This window comes from Peromyscus maniculatus, chromosome 3, assembly GCF_049852395.1.
Source record: "Peromyscus maniculatus bairdii isolate BWxNUB_F1_BW_parent chromosome 3, HU_Pman_BW_mat_3.1, whole genome shotgun sequence".
Classification (NCBI taxonomy): Eukaryota; Metazoa; Chordata; class Mammalia; order Rodentia; family Cricetidae; genus Peromyscus; species Peromyscus maniculatus.
Window position 1 is genome coordinate 44,535,316 of NC_134854.1, and position 23,547 is coordinate 44,558,862.

Genomic DNA, 23,547 nt, shown 5'->3' on the forward strand with positions numbered 1-23,547 from the left:
TCTTTCCTTCCACTATAGGATCTGTGGATTGAATTTAGTTACCCCAGTTTTGCATGGAAACTGCTTTTACCTGCAGAATCATCTTGATGGTCTGAGATTCTTCTGACTTATTCTTTTGATGCAGAGAGAGTCTCATGCTGCCCAGGCTGGCTTTGAACTCATTATGTAACCAAAGCTGGCCTTAAATTCCTGACTTCTTGGCGATACATGCTAGATTGTAGATGTGTGTTGCCATGCCTATATACATGTTAAGATCCACCAGCTGACTCTCAGGGGTCACACTCACTAAAACATCATCTAAAAAAGATGCCCTTTTCTTTTAGCCAAAAATTAGTGAGCTGTATGATTGCCTTTTCTCAATTCAGGATCAGCGGCTCACCAGGAAGAACACTTAGAAGCTATTATTGGTTGGATAAGTCAAACTCAACTTAGTAAATGTTGCCTTTTTTTTTTTTTAAGTGCTTGACAGCATAAGAAAAGAGGGAAAAAAGTAAGAGTTCAAATCAGGCATTGTTTAGAATCAGGAGATGTAAAGGGACTGTTAATTCTCTCCTGAAGAGAAAGGTACAGCCAGGAGAGGAGAAAATCGTAACAAGTGGAGATCAAAGGGAACAGACGGGACTGTAGAAGTGAGTGTCTTCTGACACTCCCTGAACCCTGGGACGGTTGAACTGGGTACCAGGTGGCTTCTCTCTGCAGCACCTTTAGCTGTACAAAGCGTTTGTCTGTGCCTGCTTCCCAGGATGCACCCGGTGCTCTCCTAAGATGTCCAGCAACAGGGTTAAGATCTACTCACTGGCCATGCTGGGACTCTCTCTGATGCCTTTGAATTCCTGCTCCTTTGGGGAGGGATGTTCTCTTCCCATGCGGGACAGCAGGGAAATTTCTAACAAAAGTCCTCTAAATCCTCGTTCCCAGATCTTCAACTAGAAAAGCTCACAGACTTCCTATTTTTGAACGGTTGGTAGACAGCAATGAGGAAATACATTCTTACATATTAAGAAGGCCCAGGGAAATTATTGTGATGTCCTAACTTAGTTTCTGTGAGCTCCAGAGAATAGGCTATTTTGGGGGGAGAGAATGCCACTGATTTCACATTCATCCAGCATCGTTCTTTCTTAGCTTCTTGAGAAACACAGATATTTGTTTTAGATGCAGAGGAAGTTCATGCACGCACAAGCCTCAGTCAGCCACCAATGTTCTTTGAAGCTTCATTTATTTATTTAGAACTTTTTTTTTCTTTTTGGAGAATAGTTTCACTAGGCAGCTCAGGCTAGCCAGAACTTGCTGTGTAGCCCAGGCTGACCTTGAACACATTATCCTCCTGCCCCAGTCTCTCAAATGCTGGGATTATAGGCATGCACCAGTGTGTCTTATTCCTTTGGCACAGTGTCTTGGGTTTTGTTTGGTTTATATAGTCTTATTGCTTAAAGGAGCTTCCATTAGTCTATGCTTGGTTGCTAATGTATTGGATATAAAACACTGAGATGGTAGTGGGCATGAAAGGCAGTCTAGGGTTAGGCAAATTCGGGTTATATTATGACTATTGAAGCAGTGGCATGCCAAACTGTCAAGGGAGGGAACTGGAACAGAAGATTGCTTCTTTTTCTTCAGACAAGTGATTATTTGCCATTCAGAACATACTGGCTATATCTGTCATACACAGGTGTGGGGACTTTGGTTAAGGACGTTGATGCCAAGAAGAGGTCATTTAGGACTCATTTAGGAACTAATCAAGTTAGTTACTACTTCACCCACCTTTGTATGTCCTGTCTGCCAGCCATACTGAAGTTAGGAGAGACTGTGTCAGCAATCTCCGTGTGTCTTAACTGATAAGGATGTCACTCAACACCCCAGCTTTGCTGATATGTGAGACGGGCTGGACCTTCGTGTTTGCCTTTTGTGGCAAGAGCAAGGGAAGGAAGGAGTGAAGAGAAGGGCTGGATGGGAACTCTTTAATTCTGGAGACTGTCCTGATGGTTTGGCTTGCTAACCATTTGGGGGAGAAAAGTGCTGAGATAATGCATAAGGAACATAGCTATCTTCAGAAATGCCAGAAAGACTAAATTTCCATTTGGCATTATTTGTTAAGTACAAAAGTAATACCTGTAAAATAAGTTTTTTAAAAAATCAGAAACACTTCTAAGCCATAATGGTAAATATGAAAATATGAAAAAGAATGCTTCATGGTCAGGTATCTTGATGAAATAAAATGACCTTTGCTCTCAAATGTAAATGTTAACATTGTTCTGACATTTTATCCTATTAAATACTTTTCCATTTAATATGTTTTATAAAAGAACAAGCAAGACTTAACAATTAAGGGTGTTGTTCATGGACCGGTTTGAGGTCTGCCTGCAATTAAAAGAGGTCTGGGGTTCCTTTTATTCTGACTCCTTGATTTGAGGAAGAATGAACTCATTTCTTACCTCCTTTTGGAGTGCATTGTAAGTTGGAGCAATAAACAGCTTGGGATAAGGTTTTTCCATTACTCAAGAAATTAAGATTCTCTGGTAATTTAAGTATTTGGAGAACCTTGAAAGAGTGTGCATAAAGTCCTAACTAACTAGAACATGTAGCTCACTGAGACAGACCATCAGAAGAACAGCATCTATACCACTTTAAGCTCATTGTCCTTCTAAGAGCAGAAAAAAAGAATTATCATGTTTAATTCCTCAAAGTGTTGGAGCCTACAAAATTTTTAAAAAGAGGTTTTTAAGTATAAGAGGCCCGACATATTACAATTATAAATGGTAACCATCCAAGAAACAACTTTTGTGTAATTAAAAAAATAAATTAGTTAAATTCTTTTTGGATGCTCTAATAGGAAGAATTGCTCCCAATTACTTACACAAAGTCTATTTTTTTTTTGTTTTACATAAAATCAAGCAGTTATTTTTGGAGCAAATTGCCCAAGATTCCTGATAACCCTAAGATGTATAATTCACTAGACAATTGTATTCTCGAAGAAAAGTGATAATTGACGATCAAGTTGGTGGCGACTTCAGACTCTGTATCATGATAGTGTTTCTGCAATTGAGTTGGTTTAAAACATGGCAGTGTTTCCCGCATGATTCCAAAGTAACGGCTGCTGTCACTTGGCTTTATTGTATTGTGCAATCCAGAGGGTGCTATCTGCTAGGATTTTATCACAGCGGTGTAAAAACTTGAAGTTTAGAGCAAAAAAAAAAAAAAAAAAAAGCAAAAAAGCACACTAATTTATGCATTCACTAGAAAGTGTCCATGTTTTTGTTATAAATAGAAAAGAAACAGCAAAGAAGACATTTCCTCTGGCTCTAACTCCCCACTGAGGCTACGCGTAGACACATACAATCCGATCTGTTGAAGGTAAAACAGAGAAGTCCCATAACAGTTGCTCACCATGGTTTTATAGCTGATAGTTACAGATATTAAGTAGGTCTAAGACTACATCCATGGAACACCTTCATGTAGAAGCCAACGGAAAACAGGAGCAATAAACCCAATAGGCCTTGCTTTGCCAGATTCTCGGGTGCCGTCTCCACTTGTGTCGGTCACACTGCTGCAGGACAGGAACCACTCACTCTTCCTCCACCGGCTGCTGACAGACAGAACCGGCGGAAAACTGGTCTAGATTGAGGTGTCTTTGAAGACTGGCAAATAGGCTCTTTGCCCATTTTTTTTTTTTCATTTCCGTTTTATGGGACACCAAAAGAAATATTATTTGGACACAAACTAGTTGCTACAACAGCCCATTAAAAGTCGACTAGATGCGAAAGGAAGAGAATGTCATAAGCTGTATGGATGTGTATCAGTTTTTCTTGAGAAAAAAATATCCACATTCTAAGGGCTCTTAAAAATGTAAAAAACTTGCCCTGTTACCACGGGTTTTTAGAACACCTCTAAACACACACAAAATAAGACAGATATTACCTACAAATTCCAACTGTTGCTTAAACTCTAAAAGCATTTTCGTATTATTTTGTTTTGATACAGAAGGGGGAAGTCAGCTATAAAGAAATATTAAAAAGTATATTTTTATGTGGCCATCAGTCTTAAGAATATTGGGTTGCTTGCCTTCCCCAGCTTGTGCTGATACTGTAAGCGTGTGCTCAGGGGTATGACACAGGGTGCTCTTGTCCCTCCCCCTCCTCCCTTGACTCCCCCCTCCCTATCCCGTGGCTAAAGTGCCACCCCTCAAATGAGCCATTCCTTTTTGCTCTCGTCAATGGTCTCTGTGAAGTTGGGGTCGTTGTTCATGATGGCAGCATCTGCGCTCTCGGCGGACTCGGCTCCCTTGGCCTCGTTGGTGTGGTAGGTGCCCTTGTGACGGAACATGTACCGGATGAGGAATACCAGGGTGCAGAGGATGGTGAAAATCACCACAGCGATGACCCCTGGGGAGACCAGATAAGAACCAGAAGTTAAACAAGCCTTGCATACAAACCCATCTCGTCCCTGCATCCCAGCTCCCTGGGATGTGATTCTTTCCCACAGAAAACAGTGACAGTCATGAGGACAGCAGAAGTCATACATGGCTTCTGCTTCCAGACACAAAGGGGTTAGCAGGAACCAGAAGGCGACGTGTCCTCTCACCCAAAGTAACTAAAACACTAGATAAAATATACAATGCATAGGCTTTCAGACGGTGGATGATAGGTAAATCAGACGCATGATGCCTGAGGAAAGAGTCTGAAATAATGAATTTCCACACTTTGCCCAGTTTTCTGACTGTCCACACCGCTCTCCAGAGAGAACCAGGACAATCCAATGGACTTCCTGAACTGAGGGCAGGGCTTCGGGGCCAGCACATGTGCTCTGCACAGATGGATCTACTAATCTATGAAGTTGCTGAACCTCCAGCTGAATACTAATATGTGCACGACCTTCCACAGAGCCAGGAGGCACAATAAACAATTTCCAGAGCTCACACAGGGCTGGAAGATGATCAAGTTCTAACGGGAAATAACTACAGGCATTCAGTTCAGACTGTGAAGGGTCATGCTAAAGGTGTGCTTTTAAGGGGAGTGAAAGGTCTGTCGAGATTTGCCCTGCAAAAGCTTAACCAATTCAAAGATATCCAGTTGTAAGTACTGTAAGCAATCTCAGCACTCAAAATAAGACAATTAAACCCCCAAACTCAGTCATGTTAATAATATCTAGCAGCCAATACAAAAATGACCAAACAAGCAAAGAAAAAAAATTTTTTTTTCTACTACAAGGAGAAGAATCAACTTAAGTAAAATTGGCAGAGAAAACAGAGTGAGCACAGGGGGACCTATGCAGACCAATCACTAATAACCAAGACTGAGGGAGGACCTGTGCAGGCCAATCACTAATAACCAAGACTGAGGGAGGAGCTATGCAGACCAATCACTAATAACCAAGACTGAGGGAGGAGCTATGCAGACCAATCACTAATAACCAAGACTGACTAAGGGAGGCAAAAGGGATGCGTACCAGAAGGAGTAAGGAAAAATTCACGATGATAAAATATTCAATCTAAGATGTAAGGTCTCCAAATGTGTATCCATCTGATTGAACTACAAAACAGTAAAGTGAATCTGATTGAACTACAAAACAGAAAACTGACAGAACCAGAGGAAAAATTAGACCAATCTGTAACCACAGCTGGAGACTTTGGCCCTCTTCTGCTTTGTAATTGACAGAACCATTAAACAGAAAATCAATAAGAATGTACAAGACCTGAACAACATTGAGTCAGGTTTGTTAACAAGCTGTAGATGGGAAAAAATATTTATCTGTGTCTGACAAAGGTTTTGTATCCAGAATACAAACTCTTTCAAATCAAAAGCAAGAAATCAAATGATTGATTAAGGAGGTGGAGAAGGATTTCAAGACACCTCACAAAATATTTGCACAAGACAATAACCACTGGAGAGATACTGAGCATCACCAGTGATGAGATAATCGCACATCAAAAAGCACAGTGATGCCCAAACTCACCTACCAGAGTGGCTAAGAAGGCGGACGGCACCAAGAGGTTGTGGAACAACTGACTCCTTAGAGATTGATCATGGGACTGTAAGGTGGTTGGATCATTTTGGAAAGCTTCATGGCAATGACTTACAAAGTTAAATATCCACCTTATTTAATATCTTAGTGATTGAATTTCTAGGAATTACCAAAGAGAAATGGATACTTAAGTCTAACTAAGATGTGTGCAACATTATTAAGGTGTGTGTAGCTTTACTCACAATAACTCGAATCTGGAGACAAGACAACAATCTAGCAATGGGTAGGTAGAGAAGACAAATGTTGGCATATCCACTCAATGAAATACAACTTGGCAGGAGAAATAAATGCTATTGGCAAGTGAAACGGTGTGGACTGCTGTGGATATCGTTCTATATAAATAAAACACTGTCCAGTGACCAGGCAGGAAGTATAGGTGGGACAAGGAGAGAGGAGATTGGGGAAACAGGAAGAAGGAGGGAGAGACACTGCAGCCACCGCCAGGACAAGCAGCATGTAAAGACGCCGGTAAGCCACCAGCCACGGGGCAAGGTGTAGATTTATAAAAATGGGTTAATTTAAGATAAAAGAACAGTTAGCAAGAAGCCTGCCATGGCCATACAGTTTAAAAGTAATATAAGTGTCTGAGTGATTATTTTATACGTGGATTGTGGGACTGCGGGGCTTGGCTTGGTGGAACCTGGAGAGAAGCCCTCCAGCAACAGTGGACAGATATAAAAAACATGATGCTGAATGAATGAAAGCACAGCAAATTTTATACCAGTTATGAAACCCTGGAGGAGCAAATAGAAAAAAGTGGGGATTTAGAGAAAGGGACTACAAAAGTAGCTGAGAGGAGGTATTTTTAGGATGATGTATTCTATATGTTACAGTGGTGGATATGGGTGTATGAACTTGCCAAAAAGTCACTGACCTGTTTCATGTATACTTTGAGCTTATCTTAAAACAAAACCCGAAAGCCAAAACCAATAAGGATAGGTACCTTGATGAGATTATACTTGAACTTGGGATAATGTCACTGAACTACCCTTTTGAATATATTTTAATGTATTTTATTTATGTATATGTGTATGTATCTGTGTGTGAGTATGCACACATGTGTGTGGATGCCTATGGAGGGTTCCCTGGAGCTGGAGTTACAGGCAGTTGTGAGCAGCCTTCCGTGGGTTCTGGGAACTGAACTTGGGTCCATTTGGAAAAGCAGTATTTACTCTTAACTGCTTAGCCATCTCTCCAGCCCCATTTTTTTAAGTCATTACTTTCCCCAGGTGAGTAGCTGCATGAAAGTCTGTTGTACGTCTCACATACCTCCAATGATAGCCGAGTTTCTGTTGACTCCATTTCTTATAGCTTGGCCTTGTCCTGGGTTATATGGGAAATCTGCACTGGCTGTAGAGAAGGAAATAAAGAATGAAGTGGAAGAGTCAAATACACCGAATAATTTCATATTTATTTCCTCATATAACTCTGAGACACTTCTCATTTTTACAAATGAAATTTCCACCTCAGGATGGACCCAACCTTATTATTGTCTCCTGTGAAAATTCCAGACACCCCCGTTCCTGATTTCACCATTTCTCTTTGTGCAAGTTCCAATGCTATGGCTTGATTGAGGGGAACGTTGGAGAATCTTAGAATGTTCTGAGCCAGCCTGTCCCCATCCTGCTGACAAGTCTACTTTTAGAATAGTTATCCTCCAGGGGTTGGTTTCAGAACACTGAGTCCACAGACACTCAAGCCCTGTATGTAACTAGGGAGCATATGACCTTCATAATCCTCCTGTATGATTTAAATAGTCTCTAAATTGCTAATCATATCCCATGGACTTGAATAAACACTGCAGTGGCTTTGGTTAACACTGGAGAATAATGATGAAGGGAAAAGTCTATCTGCATTTAGTTCAGACCATGTGAAGAGAGACTAGTTTTTGATCTGCAGTCCTTTGAATCCATACCTGCAGGACCCACAGACACAGAAGCAGGGTGTTTGTTTGTGTTCTGCTGAAATCTGTCTCCTACCTGCCTTTATTCACACACTACTGCTGGTTTGGAGTTTATATGCTGATGAGATTTTCACAGCACACACTATTAGTTTAAAAGTAATTGCTTCTTTAATATTTAGCAAGGCTTTAATAAAACACTAGACCCTTCAGGAATATGTAAAGGGCTTAAAGTTCAGAAGTGTTGAGAAGAATGTTAATAGCTTAACTTTCTATTTCTTCCCTGTTCAAAAAATATTAGGAGCAGTTGTGTCAAATTTAGGTGTGTCTCTAAGATGAATTCCACTTAGCACTCCAAAGGCAAATAGATTCTGAAACCTTTCTTAGGTCAGTAGACCATCTATAGCAAGTAATCCAAATAAGCAAATTCACCTTCACAGGTGGGGTTTCTTTCTGGCAGGGCTGGGGAACAAACCTATGGCCTTGCATCTGCCAGGCCAGGTTCTGCCACTGAGCTACGTCCCCAGACCATTCCAGCCCACAAACGGATTTGCAGTGGTAGGACCTTCTTTTGAGAAGTTCAAGCAAATCTCTCCAATAGAGGAAGTAACTTTTCCTCCAGCAGATGGAGCAGAGAACCAGAGTTTAAAGCAGACTGCAGCCTGCTGGATGGCACCAAGTCACTGGGAGAAACATTTCCAAGGTCTGTACTTGGTATAATTAAACAGAGGCTGTGTTATGATTCAGGTAGAACCTTGCGAGGGACTTGGTTCCTAAGGCTAATTCATCCCTGGCTGTAGATAGCTAAGAATCTCCAGGGTCATGACAGAAACAGTCAGAGCCCTTCCTCGTCTCCTTGGACATGAGCCGGCCAAATGCAGGATTTCACTTTTGTTTGTTTGTTTGTTTTTCGAGACAGGGTTTCTCTGTATAGCGTTGCCCCTATCCTGGAACTAACTCTGTAGCCCAGGCTAGGCTTGAACTCAGAGATCTACCTGGCTCTGCCTCCTGAGTCCTGGGATTAAAGGTGTGCACCACTGCCGCCCTGCTTGGGATTTCACATTTTTAACCAGAGTGTGTGATTTAGTTTTTTTCTCTCTTTGACTTCATTTAAAATTTAAAATTTCATTTTCATTTCTTTTGCATAAGTGTGTACATATGTAGGCACGAGCATTCCAAGGGGCACAGGTGGAGGAGTTGCTTCTCTCCTACTGTGCGGGCACCAGTGATTGAACTGTGCTGGTCAGTCTCGGCAACAAGTGGCTTTATCCACTGAGCCATATCCCTGGGCCCAGACTTGGCACGTTTACCCAGGACCAGAGAAATTACTCTCTCTTGGATTTGTACATTACTGATCTTTTCAACTATCAGAGTCATTTAAACCTGTTAACTGCTTATAGCCATAAACTCTGACAAACATATGAGTGAAAGAAAATTTATCTCCAGATTATCCACACTCTCTCAAGTCTTTAATTGTGGATGCAAATAGTGCCTTTGATGTAATTTCTTGCATTAACTGGCCCAATTCTAAGTCTAGATATCTTGGGAAACAGGAAGACAGCATACTTTGCTTCTTTCCCTCATGGTTCTTCCTCCCACCTCGTCTAGCTTTTCTGAGCTAGATAGCATTGATTTAAGATTTCAAATGCCAGCCCAAGAAGGCAAAGGTTAGTCATTTATGGGCTTTTCACTCTGGTAGTCTGAATGAAAAATGTGCCCGATAGGCTCAAGTATTTGGTCACTTGGTCCCCAGTCAGTGGTGCTGTTTGGGGGAGGTTATGTGACCCTTAGAACATGAAGCCTTCTTGGAGGAATGCACCGCACATCTCGGGTGCAGGCTTTAGGAGTTTAGAGCTTCGCTCCACCTACCCTCTCTCTACTTCCTATGTTCAGTTGAAGATGTGATTTCCCAGCTTCCTGGTCTGTCAGCCTGCTATTCTGGACTCTTCTTCTGGAACTGTGTAACAAAATAAACTCTTTTGTGGGGGAGCAGAGGAAGCCTCCAGTGAATATACTAAATGAAGCCCTGAGTGTGTATTGTTGACAAGGACATGACCATGTCAAGGACCAATGCCTCCGATCTGTGGGAAAATGGCAAAGCCTTCCTCCTGGCACAGGCTCAGAGGGATGGCAGAGTGGCAAAGCCTTTCTCTGGTTCAGTAGAGATGTTGGCAATGTGTACATAAACTGGCAACCACAGCTTTCTCCTTCTGGGTGTTTAGAGCCTGAGTCTGCTAGCCTGCGGACACTTTCTTCCTGGACTAACTCGTTTCTCCTCCTGTGCTGTATATAATATGGTGGTGTTCTCGGTTATGGTACAGAGTGAGCAGGACCCACCTGACCCCAGCTTTTCTGCATACGTTTGTGTGTCTGTTCTTTTTTCATTTCCTTCTCAACCCCAAGTTTCCAGAACTAAGCCTTGCCAGGACATGGCATCCTTCCAAAAGTCATGGCATTTAATCACAGCAACAAAAACAACCAATACTCATTTGATATTAATTTGGTCACAAAATTATCTTATGTGACTAAAGCCAGTTTATATAAAAACAATAGAAAAATATCCATTGGATTTCTTCTTTATATCTGGGTCTTCTTTTTCAGAGAATTATTCCTCAGTAGAAATGGCACATTTATTCACGTACTAAATCTTGGTAGAAGATCTTCACTGTGTCAGACTCCATTCTGAGTATGCACAATGAACAATAAAATGGGCAAGATGTGTAGTAATGAGAATTTCCTGTCCCTGGTGGTCTAATTACATGTGCCACGCAGACTTTGTTTATACAGTGAAAATGCTAATTAAAAACGTGGATGTGGTTTCAATCATGAGCGTCCCCAGTCCTGGTGACTTGTTTGAGTTTGCTTTGTGGTTTCCACACTGTGTGTCATGCAGCTCATATGACCATACGGCACAGCAAGATTTGGTTCATTCCCTGACTCGGCCACTTTTGAAGGATGAAGTTTAGACCATCACTGTCCCTCTTTTACATCTTCAGGCCTTTGGATGTTGTAATTACTCTTCTCCATATGCTGCTTGGTCCATCTCTAGCCTGACTAGAATTAGAACCCAAGTTAATTCCAAAAGAAGTAATCCTCCCACTTTTGAGCCCTTTGAAAACTAGGAAGATCCAGGCAGGAGAGTTGTTTAAAAGCCCCAACTTTTTAGATGGTTGAGTATGGGTTAGAACCATGATAGGAGGGCCCTTTTAGGGGATGAATAAAAAAAATCTGTGATGGAAATACTGAGCTTGCTGCACCTACAGGACTCTCAGGTGGGCCTTTCTTCTAGACATTTGGAGACTTGGAACAAATCGTATTTCTTGTCTTCTAACAAACGCAAAACTTCTGACTTTTTTTTTTTATACAATATGAACTTTCAAAACACATTCAACATCCCCTTAGAAATGTGTGGACAAATATGGGATTTCCCACAGCCCTGGCATATGATTTAGTTCTTTTTCTCTTAGACTTGATTTAAATTTTTTTTATTGCATTTTTGTATGACAAAAATTGCAAGCAGTCCTGTTATCAGCCTACTGTGACAACATTCTTGATGGTACAGGACGGTTGCTTTCTGCCTGCATGGCTCTAATAAAATGCTATCCACTTTAGGAATTTGTAGCATGGTATAATTTGTAATGTGACAGATGAACCATGGCAAAATTTCTTTCTGCTTGAAAGCCTAGCTTGTGGTGTTGTGTCCTTGGCCTCAAAAGTGCCCCAGATCACAGCTGCTTAGATATATTGGTGGCCTCTTTTCATTTCCTCCCCCTCCAGTGCTGAGGGGAACCCAGGTCCTTGTGCAGGCCAGGCAAGTACTCTATCAGTGACCAACATGCCAACCCCTGTCCGGTTCCTTTGATGTTACAGCTATGAATGGTGCTGGAAGTTCTGCCTGGGGAAGAGACCTGAGCTGACTCAGAAGAATGCAAGAGTCAGAGAACACTGGACACCTCCCCGGGTTGCCACTGAGGTGAATCTGAATTTCTTGGTCTTGTGAAGGCCTCACGTGCATAGGATTTCTCTCCTGCTTCTTCCCTCATAAGACTACTTTTCCAACAAAATATTCTGAATGTAATGGATTCTTATTGCTTCAGGCCAGCTCATCAGAGAACGCTCCCTGTCTGGATATCTGGTTTATTTTTCTTCTCTTTTCCCAAGCCAAAATTTACCTCTTTCTTGAAGGAACATACCTATCTCTAATTAAGTGGCCAGGCCCCTTTTCAATAGTTATAGTCTTCATTCTTTATTACTTCTTTTTTTTTTAAATCTTTTTTCATGTGTGTGTTCATGTGTGTATACATGTATTTTGAGGCCAGAGGACAACTATGAATGCTATTCTTAAGGCACTATACACTTTCTTTTAATCTTTTTTTTTTTTAAATCTTTTTGAGACAGAGTCTCTCATAGACCCAAAATGGGGATTGGCTGCCTAGTGAGCCAGAATCTACTTGTCTCTGCCTCCCCAGGGCTGGAATCACAATCATATACCATTTTTTTAAAATGTGGGTTTAGTGATCAAACTCTGGTCCTCATGAGTGTAGAGAAGTATTTTGTCCTCTGCACCTTCTTGCCAACATCTTATCACTTCTTATGTGGTAGTTGTCATCTTAAAGGAAGGGACAAATCTTAGTTAAAAGTTCTATTCTGATGAATAACAATGTGGTATGATAAGGGAGGGCTAAATGCATATTCATCAATGAGCATAATTAAAGTCAGTCTGTGAAGGGTTGTTCAAACATCCATGGAACCTCTTTGTGCTGGATAGTTTTATGTCAACTTGACACAAGCTAAAGTCATCAGAGAGGAAGGAGCCTCATTTAAGAACATGCCTCGATAAGATTGGTCTGTAGCTAAGCCTATAGGGCATTTTCTTAATTAGTGATTGACAGGAGAGAGCCCAGCCCATTGTAGGTGGTGCCATCCCTGGGCTGGTGGTCCTGGGTTCTAAAAGAAACTAGGCTGAACAAGCCACGATGAACAAGCTAGTAAGCAGCAACCCTCCATGGCCTCTGCATCAGCTCCTGCCTCCAGGTTCCTGCCCTGCTTGAGTTCCTGCCCTCACTGCTTTTGATGATGAACTGTTATATGGAACTGTGAGTGAAATAAACCTTTTCCTCCCCAAGTTGCCTTTGGTCATGGTGTTTCATCACAGCAACAGAAACCATAACTAAGACACCCTTCAATAACTCTTCTATGCAGGTATAATTTAAAAACTCAGCTGCCCACTGTCAACTAAAGCCTTAAAGCAATGCAACAATTTTATTCTTCCTTTCTCACAAAAAGTGGAAATGAATATATTAAATACAGAAAGCATATTAAAGATGCCGCATTCACTAGATCTTGGTTGTTGTTAGAAACCAATTAGTGAAAACCCTTCAGGGCATTAAAAACCCTTACAAAATCAAGGACATGCATAGTTCTTTTTTATTCCTCTTTCCTTGCATGAACATCCCTGCTTTTATGGCTTTATTTTTAACTTAAGCCTGGTTATTCCAAAGCATGTGAATGCCCACTCCCTGTGGCAAAGCTATTTTATCCTGACAATCACAGCAAATGATACTTTGGTAGATGTATTTCTTTGTTACTGTTCTTTCTCCCCATATCCTTTTGGAATGTGTAGAGAAATACAGCGACCAAGATAAGAGCCTGGGTTGTGGATGACAAAGCTCATTCATGACATGTGCTCTGGTCAGCTGATATTCATGCTGTGCCCCCTCGCCCCTCCCCCTTCCAGCTCCCTGGGAGAGCCAAACAATTTTAGAGGCACTGAAATATCAAGGAGTCTATATCTTGGGAAATTGTATGAGTAATCCAAATTTGGAGTGATAAAATACAGAGGTACTATTGAATCTCAGGGGCAGACTTGCATCCTGTAAGTACAGACTATACTCAATGCATTTTTCCTGGAGCTCCAAATTACAGAACATAGGAAGTGTCCCCCTAAAACATTCATCTGTTGGAGGGTGGTTCTTTTTGGGGCGGTTCTGGAAACTTTAGGAGGTGGGACTCTAGCTGGAAGAAATAGACCATTGCTTTTGGATCCTTGGAGACATGTTGTCCCTGGGTCCTTCCGCTGCCTGTTCTTACTTCCTGGCCGTCATGCTGTGAGCTGCTTTGCTGTGCCAAAGGCTCCCCACTGTGTTGGAATAACACCTCTGAAATGGTGAGCAAAAGAACTCTTCCTTCCTTGAGTTGTTTATGCCAGGGATCTAGTCACAGAGCACAAAATAACCACCATGTGATGACAACCACCAGGCAAAGAGCCATCCCTGCTCGGGTTTACTTTCTTACGAACGTGTGTGCATTTCTGTGCATCTTTCCTGCTTACAACCTTTTTGTTTGGTCGTTTATAGTGTTACACTCATAGATCAAAGCCCTCTTCTGCCCCCATGGACACCAGGCATACAAGTGATACATAGACATGCATGTAGGCAAACCACTCATATACATTAAAACTAAAGGGTCTGCTTGTGTGTGTGTGTGTGTGTGTGTGTGTGTGTGTGTGTGTGTGTGTGTTTCTATCTCCAAAACAGAGCATGAGAGACATTTATCTGACAAAAGGAAATCCCACACAATGGCAGTAAGGGGTCAACTCTAAGAAACTTCAACTGACGCTGCAAATCAGAACCCCACCCCCAGTCTCTTGGTAGCTGATATCACCCCTAAAGAATCAAAATGACGCAAAGAAAACGGTCATGGCTATGGCAAAACTAAGAACAGAGGTAACTGTGTTAGGAAACTCCACTGTCGCAATATAGTTTTTGATTGCATTTCTAAACTATGAAAAATTAATAAAAAGCTTCAAGACAAGCGTTGAAACTGGAAACTGACTTTAAAATGCACTTGGAAAAACAGAATATTGGAAAACATATTTGAATTCTTTCCTCCAGTTTCTCATCTGTCTAGGGCAGCGGGGAGAGAATGCGGAATAAGACAAAGATAATTCCAGGGGTTCTAGTTCTTATTTAATGTTTCAACTATGAAAACTTACAGACTGCAGGCTCAGAAACAAATTGCACAAAAACCACATTTAACTGCATGTAAAAGTAACTATTTAACATAAAACTCCCCCAAATGAAAGGCACTAAAAGCTTCAGGTTGTCGTATGTCAGAGACTAAAAGGGGGGAAAAAGATTGGATTTGACATCACATAGAGAAAATGTCTCCATGGAAACCACTGGAGCTTCAGCATTGAAAGTGATGATGTGAGGCACTTCAACAAAACTGCTGCTATTAATTATAATTTAATTTAAATTGCAGTCTTATTTCGAGGCAGCGCCTGAGATAGAATGAGTGTGTGTGTGTGTGTGTGTGTGTGTGAGTGTGTGTGTTTCTTCTTGTTTTTCTCAGCTTCTTTGTTTCACTTCTTCTCTTTTTGAACCTGAGTTCTACAGCAGAAAGTGATGTTTCTCAATTAATTTATTCACTATTGACTGTCTTTTGAAAATAGATAAGAAAACAAATGGCTCTTGATAAAGATGCTGAAGACTTAAGCAGTCTTGCTTCCTTTGAAGGAGGATACCGCTGTTCTCACATTGAGACTTAGGCTCGGCAGGCTTTTGCAGACAGAATAATAGGTGGCCTTGCCTAGGGGATCCTGGGTATTTATTTTCCACTTTCAGTTTCTAATGAATGCCAGCTAGCCAGAATTTCCCATTTTATATGAAGAAGAGATTTTTGAATTTTTGCCTTCTGACTTGACAGTTAAGCTGCACACTACAAGCTTTAAACAGGACAGCAGAAATGGAGGTCACTTATTTGACTAAGACCCCATGAGGAAAAGAGGTTAATTAGGTGAAAACAGAATAAATGAACTTGTAGCCTGCTATATGTCCTAATTATTAAAAAAAAAAAATCCCTACCTCTATACCAAAGGACTGAATGAGCAATAAACTTTATTGTATTTCCTCCTTCCATGTACAACTGATTATAAATCAATCCTCATAGTTACTGTTAGATACTATTGTGGACATGTGTGGATACACATTGCTACTCTTATACTTGGATTTTAGAGATTCATTAGTCTCTCAACCTCTGTCTTTATCAGAGTAGGTGAACACCCAGAGTGGGTGGCGATTAGGCCAGAGCTGTGTGGCCAATAGTTGCTCAAGTCACCTTTAGTCTCCTGATTTAGGGCACCTTCTAGGAATCTTACTGTGGTAATAAGCATAGAGAGAGAGTGATATCAAGTTTAGCATATATAAAAGATGCCAGTTGGATATCACTCTCGCCAGTGCTACAAGAAAGATCAGAGCATGCTGTTTAAGAGGGTACCTTCCAAGTGTGGGGGGCGGTTAGTGCTATGTAAGTGTTCCATAGGGGTCACGATGCTCAAGACTGAAGCTTTTGAGATCTCCTCACTTTTGAGGGGTACCTTTCTCATTCTTAACAGACTATTCCCATGTGTCTCTTGTCCATTTATTTGTTCCAGGACACAAGAGCCTAGAAGTCTCAGCAGATGCCTTCTTGACTCTAATCCAAGCTTGTTAGAGTAGCTCTTGAACAAGGCTTGACTGTCTAGGTCGGAGCCTCAGAACCAGGGCCTGTGTGCTATGTGATGTGAACAAAACCTCCTGAAAAGAAGCTGTGTCTGCAGAGATTGATTGACTGGTTAGAATTCCAGCACTGTGGAAGAGACTGAAATGTTGCAGGTCCAGAGGCTAATTACCTGTCTTGGGCTATGTATAGCCTTCTAGAACAGCCATCTATCTGTTCTTTGCCCACCTCTGTGTGGGAAATAAAACCTTGTGACTTACTGATAAAAACCTTTGGATCTATTAATTTAGCAGACCACTAGCTCCCACCAACCCCAAAGTTAAGGCTGTCATTAGACAGCCTCTGGAGCCTATAATAGAAGAGCTCCCCCATCTCACTGTACCCGCCTCTCTGATGTGCCCACCATTGCATTTTAAACTTGCCTTGATTTACGACTTTCTCTGTTCTGTAAAACTATAAAACTGCATGAAATGGCTTCCATGTTGGAACATGGAATTTGGGCCGACCTGGATCTGTGTTTCTGGACCATTGTCACTTAAAATGGCTTCCCTGCATGGTAAGAGCTGTGGTTTCTGTGTCAACAGTGGGGCCGGACTTTGCTTAGTGACTGTCACCTTCCTGGACGCTGTGGTTTGTCATTACTTCTTTTCCTACCTGTCACAGGGAGAGTCAGCACGAAGAAGCCCAAGTCTGGGGAAATGTGCTAAATCTGGGGAGTACCTTTTCAAATCCCGTCTGAGGGAGAGTGTCCTCTGTGCCATGTGGCTTACGGATTGTGTTCCATGGTAACAGGAGCCCCTGTGAGGTGCTTTTTCATCCTATGGAAATCAGGCCCTGGGGGTCAGGCTGAAAAGTCTCTACATGCAATGTGACTGGGTATAACCGAGGTGTTCTGACGCCTTGGGACATTACTGTCTTCAGCCCTTGATGCACCCTAGGGGAGAGCAATTGATTGTAGAGTGTTCTGGTTTAAAGCTTTCCAATGGGGAGGTGCCTGCAAATCCCCGAAGATCTTGTTAAAATTCAGATTATGATAGCATACTCATGGCCAGGCCTGGGGCTCTGCATTTCTAACAGGCTCCTAGAGTGCTTGAATACACAGTTCCCCAACTTTAATCAAGACCCCCCAGTGATGGTGGTTCCCACTTCCAGCTGAGATGTGTATCTGTGTATTCATTTAATATGCCTAAGAGGGAACTGAAATAATTCCTTCTGAGAGCGTTGCACCCTACCCGGTCACATTTGTGTCTTTAACGACCTGCATGCTGGCATGCCCCCGTGGGGCCCATCTCCCACCACTCCATTTCTTTAGCTTGATTTCTGTTTATTGGTGTGGAAGTCATAAAAGGGACACTGCTCGAATATCTCATTATGAGTTTTCAGTGCTTTGAACTTAGGGTGTAAAGTCTATTCTAGTGCATATTAAAACAGTTTAAGAAAATGCAGGTGAAGAATTACTGCGCATTTACCCTAGGTCTATCCTCAGACACTGTGCTCTTCAGGCTTTCCCTGCTGGGACAGTGGCAGGGCTGACACAAACAAGGATTTTTCTGGGCTCTTTAAAGATGGTTCAGTTCTCCCTGTGCAAGCATCTGGTGCAGAGGAGCAGCTTAACTCATGGTGGCCAGGAAGGGGGAGGGAGGGGAGGAAGGTTAGAGGGGGGCAGGGAGGGAGAAGAGAGAGGGGGGGAGAGAAGGAGGGAGAGAGGGAGAGGAAGGGGGGGGAGAGGGAGAAGAACAGCTTAACTCATGGTGGCCAGGAAAAGAGAAGGGAGGGAGAGGGAGAGAGAGGGGGAGAGGGAAAAGAGAAGGTTAACTCATGGTGGCCAGGAAGGAGAAAGGGAGAGAGAAAGAGAGATGGGGAAAGGGAGGAGGGAGACAGAACACCCTGTGTAGCAGGCTCTCTCTTCCTCCTCCTCTGATTCCTTCTAGGCTGCCCTCAGTTTATGGGGTAGTGCTAGCCAGATTCTTGTGGGCACATCTTCCCCTCTTAGTGCATTCTCTCTGGAAATGCCTGCACAGACATGCCGGAAGTCATGCTTTCCTAGTCTCCTAGGTGCTTCTTAATCCAGTCCAATCCAGCTTGACAACGAAGGTTAATCACCACAGATACCTCGCATCTGTGAAGGCAGTTTTTCAAGGAGGGAAAAATCTTGGCACAATTGTGTGCTTAGGATCTTGATGCATTTCAAAGTGTCTATGAGAAAGAACAATTTTTTTTTTTCCTTTTTAAATCCTGGGCTGAATTTTTCCTGGAAGTTACGGATTTTTTTTTTTTTTTTTTTTTTTGCAAAGGATTCTTGCCTCCTTGTGGCTGGGCCTTGCAAAAGGCAGGGGTGCACAGTGTTAGAACACCTAGCTCAGCTCCGAGTAGAAATTCTAGGCCTTGTGGGCATATTATGGTATGTGTAGTCTCCCAATGCTTCAGAGTAACCTGTCAGTGGTTTTATTAGATACCTGGTCACAGATCTGCAGACTCGCAAGCCTTGTGAGCAAATCACTTGTAAGGAAGGCTCCGCTGAAAAATCTTAGGGTTTTCATATCAGGGAAGCAGCTTTAGGAAGCCAGGGCTGTCTGCAGGCTGTGGAGTTGGTCTCAGCTTTTGAGGAGAGAGTGAAGGGGATGAAGGAAACCGTGGCCAGTCACAGTGAATAAACTGCAAACGCATAGCTCAAGGACATTCCCTGATGCATTCAGCTTTCCCCAGACAACAAGGATGGGTGTAGTTTATAAGATGAAAGTCTTAGGAGGAGCTGTGTCCTTACACTTCCTCACACTTCTGCTGAGAAACACATCGACGTGAATTATTCAAGTGTCAGAGGAGACTGTGGATGTCTGGAGTTCCTGGCTTGGCACTCAGTGAAATATCACTTCTATCAGATAAAATCTAGTCAGATGATGGATTTCACCCTTTGTGAGGATGTGTAGGTACATGGCAGTAGCTTAGGAATCAGCTAAGGGCCTCCTCAGACTTCCCTTTAGTGCAAATTTCTAATAAATTCAGAGGCCATACTTTGAGTACAGAGATGGCTCTTTTGGAGGTGGCTGGGCTGTCTTGTTATTGCTGTGTGTCTTTTGAAAGAGTTGAGTGGATAGCAGAATGTGTTTTTAAAACAGTTAACTCTTCTGTTGTAATTCGAAACCTCAACTTGCAGGTGATAATGTCTAGAGTTCCAGACACTGGATCCAGTCCTCCCTGTGAATAGACCCTGTTTGTGTTTGTGTTATGATTATTATCTCATGAAAATATGAAACTGACTTTTTTTTTAACCCCGAAACTTCCAGAAACAGGAGGGTTTCTGAGAACACTGGGGTACGGCCAGATTGAAGACTGCTGGCTGATTTGGCTCTACTACAGATGGGCTGGGGAGATAGGCAAACCTAGAGTGCCTTTCAAAATCCAGTCTGCACACATGCTAAGTCTTTTATCAATGCAGCTGTGTGGGTTTTGAAATACTCTTCAGCTGCATCAGTGAAACTTTATATGATGCATTTTATATATTTTGAATTCCAAGCCAGTGCCTTTTCTTTCCAAAAACTGACTTTAAAAAACCTGAATATGAAGACCCCTGTGCTAAATATATTTCTGTTTATTTTTTAAAACATATTTTTAAAACATCTTTTGAAATGTTTTCTTTCTGAACTAACTGTCGATTTCAAAGGCTGTGCTTGTTGCTAGGCTGGATGGTTAGTGGCCACCAAAGAGGACTCTGGGAAACAAATTAGCCCGGGCTACTAAAGTGTCAGCCTGATGCTTCCTACAGATTCCTCCCTGGTTCAGGCTCACCTCATTATAAAGATACATGATAAGCACCTAGTACAAGCCATGGGGATCTATCACAGCTCCTCATCTGCATGTCAACAAAGTGTGAAAAACATTTAATTGGCTGTAGCAGCTTTGAGGAGGATTTCTTGTTAAAAAGACAGGAGAGGGGAGAAAGTGGAAAAAAGAGGAGAGAGGTGTATTTAATCTACGACTATGCAAGTTATCTGCCATTCCAGACTTCTCTATTCTATTTAAAGAATGACAAAATATAGCAAAACAATTCAGAGTAAAAAAAAAAAAAAGTGGAATTCTTTTTGTACTTGAGGTCAACACTTTCAAAAGGTGGCTAGCTCTCATAGAGCAGGAAGTGTGGCCACTGAGGGAGAAAAGTTACCAATGGTCCTACCCAGTGGGGGATCCTATCTGCTAGAATACTGATCTACAAGGCACAATGTGCCTACTGATGCAATAATGACATGGATGCTATGGGGGGTTACCAACTCTTTTCTGATTGGATTAGGAGTTCTTTCTTCTTCCCATATAATGTTTGTTCATTCTTCCAGAATTCCATACATGCAGAGCAAGTTCTCTTAACTGAGGAGCCATCTCTCCAGTCCCCATTGTTAATATATCTAATAGGACAGTGAGAGGGCTCCTGGGGGAAAAACCCTGCCTTAGGCCTGACAACCTGAATTTGACACCCAGAATACACTGGGCAGAAGGAGCGAACTCAGCTGTCCCAAATAGTTTTCTTACCTCTACATTCTTACACACACACACACACACACACACACACACACACACACACAAAAAAAAAAAAAAAAAAAAAAAAAAAAAAACCTAAAAAAATTAAATTTGTTTAATATTGTCCATGAAATACAATTTGTGGTCTCTGTCAGCACAAAGCAAAGTCACAGAAGTAATTTCTAAGTTGCAGCTAGCATTACTTTTGTTTGTATCCTTTCCAGTTTTCTAAGTTTAATTTCCCAAAGAAAATGATTAAGAATCATTTTTAGCTTTTCCAAGGAACACTTTCAAAGTGAGTTATCTCCTCCTCCATATTAACATAACGGTATCCACAATCATATGCATCTTTTTCTTGCTAATACTTTAACATAATATAGATTTAAATTCTTTTTGAAAAATTTTTAGTGTGTGTATGTATGTATGTATGTGTGTGTGTATGTATGTGTGTGTGAGTGTGTGTGTGAGTGTGTGAGTGTGTGTGTGTGTGTGTGTGTGTGTGTGTGTGTGTGTGTGTAAGTCAGAGGACAGCTTTGCGGAGTTAGTTCTCTCCTTCTGCCTTAGGTGGGTTTGGTGACTTGAACTCAGGTCACTAGATTATATGGCAAGCATCTTTACCTACTGTGTAAATTGCTCAGATTTCAAATCTTTAAAGAGCCTCTTGTGGTTGTCCTTAGGCAAAACAAAACAGCAGAATCAGGAATCTTCTCAGCCTTGCACATTTCTGAATAGTCGTGTAGTGTATGCAGACTCACTCAGAGATCTCACCACAGGGAAGCAGTTCATTGCCATGGGTGATGACAGAGAAGAAAGACTCAAGTATTGGCTCAAAACTTCATCTGGATAAGATTTTTTTCTGCTTTACTGGCCATAGGCAAGGACAGAAGCCAATCTGTCAGCAGAGGTAGAATGAGCATTTCTAAGGGGTGATTGCTCTTCCCTGGGAGGACATCACACTTGTGAATTCAGGTAACAGCCTTTTAAAAATGATGGGTTAGCAAAAGCCATACCCTGTCATGTGGAGGGTTTTGCACTCCCCTGAGTGGTGCTACAGCTCCATGGCATGACTGATAAAGTCAATGACACTTTAAAGATTAATATATAGGCTTGGGATGTAGCCTGACTACCATTCATGAGGCCCTGAGTTCAATTTCCTTCGCTACATTAACAAAGTATGGTGGTATATGCTTGTAATCTCAGCATGTAGAGGGCAGAGGCAGAAGGACCTGGAGTTCAAGGTCATCCTTGGCTATATAGCATGCTTGAGGCTGGCCTGGGCTGCATAAGACTATTTCTAAATTAAAAAGAAAGAAAAGAAAAAATGACAGAAAATGCAGTACAGTCATGTGTAATAATGAATATATGTGTGGTCCCAGCTAAAAAACAAACAAACAAACAAAAAACAAACAAACAAAAAACCCCACAAAAAACCAAAACCAAAAATAAAATTAACAAAAGCTACAACAAGGAAGCAGTGATGAGAACAAGGATTAATGGAGACAGGAAAGCCCTGAGCACAAGCTCCATTTTCACTGGCCTCTGATAACATTCCTGTGGTACAGGAATGAAGCCACATGAATATTGTGCCTTGCTGGAGTCCCTGTTTCTGCCACCAGCAGAGAAGTTGCTATGGCAACGGGTACCAGAGGGTTGCCCTCCACTTAGCCAGCCCCGTGTGACAGAGCTAATGACTGAAATGCCTGTCAGGTGCAGACTTGGGGAAGATGGGAAGCTTCTAAGTGCTTTACCCTGTGGGGTGGGGGCTTGAGGATGGGTGATCTGAGAGAACCAGACAGGATCCTACCCTGAATGGGTTTAGAAATCCATTGTAAGGAAATTAAGGAAAGAAGAGAAAGGAGAGAGAGAGAGAGAGAGAGAGAGAGAGAGAGAGAGAGAGAGAGAGAGAGAGAGAGAGAGACAGATAGACAGACAGACAGACAGACAGACAGACACAGAGAGACACAGAGACACAGAGACAGGAAATTCATTCTAGATGATGTTCAGTGCAACTGAAGAGGCCAGACAGAGCTTGCTCCTGTCTCATGAAGAGTCCGCTCTTGTAACAGGCTAGAGAGTTCAGAAGTAGCTTAACTATGAAGGGTAATTTAGAAGGTGATAAAGGACAGGTGTGAATCATGGGCACTGGAGCCATGGGCCAGCCATTGAGGAAAAAGAGGTTGGCTTCCTACCAGTCTCCTTCCACTAAAGAAACTTTGCAGTGGAGTGAATGTAGATCTTACGTACCATCCAAACAAAATCATAACAAGAAAAGGGGTCTAATTCATAAAGCATATTCTGAAGGGAGGAGGCAGTAAATTAAACCCCCAAAGCATACAGCACTAACACTTTACTACACAGGAGAAAGCCCATACATTAAAAAATAGAAATTGAACTAGGAAAACATTTGAATATGAATTGCCTTGTGATAGTTAATTTTTATTTCTACTTGATTGATTTAGAATCACCTAGGAGACTGAGACATACCTCTAGCAGGTCCATGAGGCTACATCCAGCCGAGATTAACTGAAGATTTACCCTGAACATGGCTGATCTCGTCATCTGAGTTGGGGGCTTGGGTGGAGTGGGAGGGGAAAAGGAGACAGCCTGACAGTGCCAGATCCCTG

The 23,547-nt window shown here is 42.0% G+C and overlaps 1 protein-coding gene across 1 annotated transcript in view; it reads right to left on the reverse strand.

Annotated features, from left to right (window-relative positions):
- Positions 1 to 438: 438 nt before the first annotated feature.
- The window catches only part of Cntnap2 (contactin associated protein 2), a 2,081,518-nt gene continuing 2,058,409 nt past the window's right edge, over positions 439 to 23,547 (reverse strand). Inside the window, exons 23-24 of the mRNA XM_042273149.2 lie at positions 7,285 to 7,365; positions 439 to 4,376 (exon numbers count right to left, since the gene is read on the reverse strand). Of these exons, the coding sequence (XP_042129083.1) occupies positions 4,177 to 4,376; positions 7,285 to 7,365 (281 nt within the window). The 3' untranslated portion in view covers positions 439 to 4,176. The remainder of the gene's footprint in view (positions 4,377 to 7,284; positions 7,366 to 23,547) is intronic.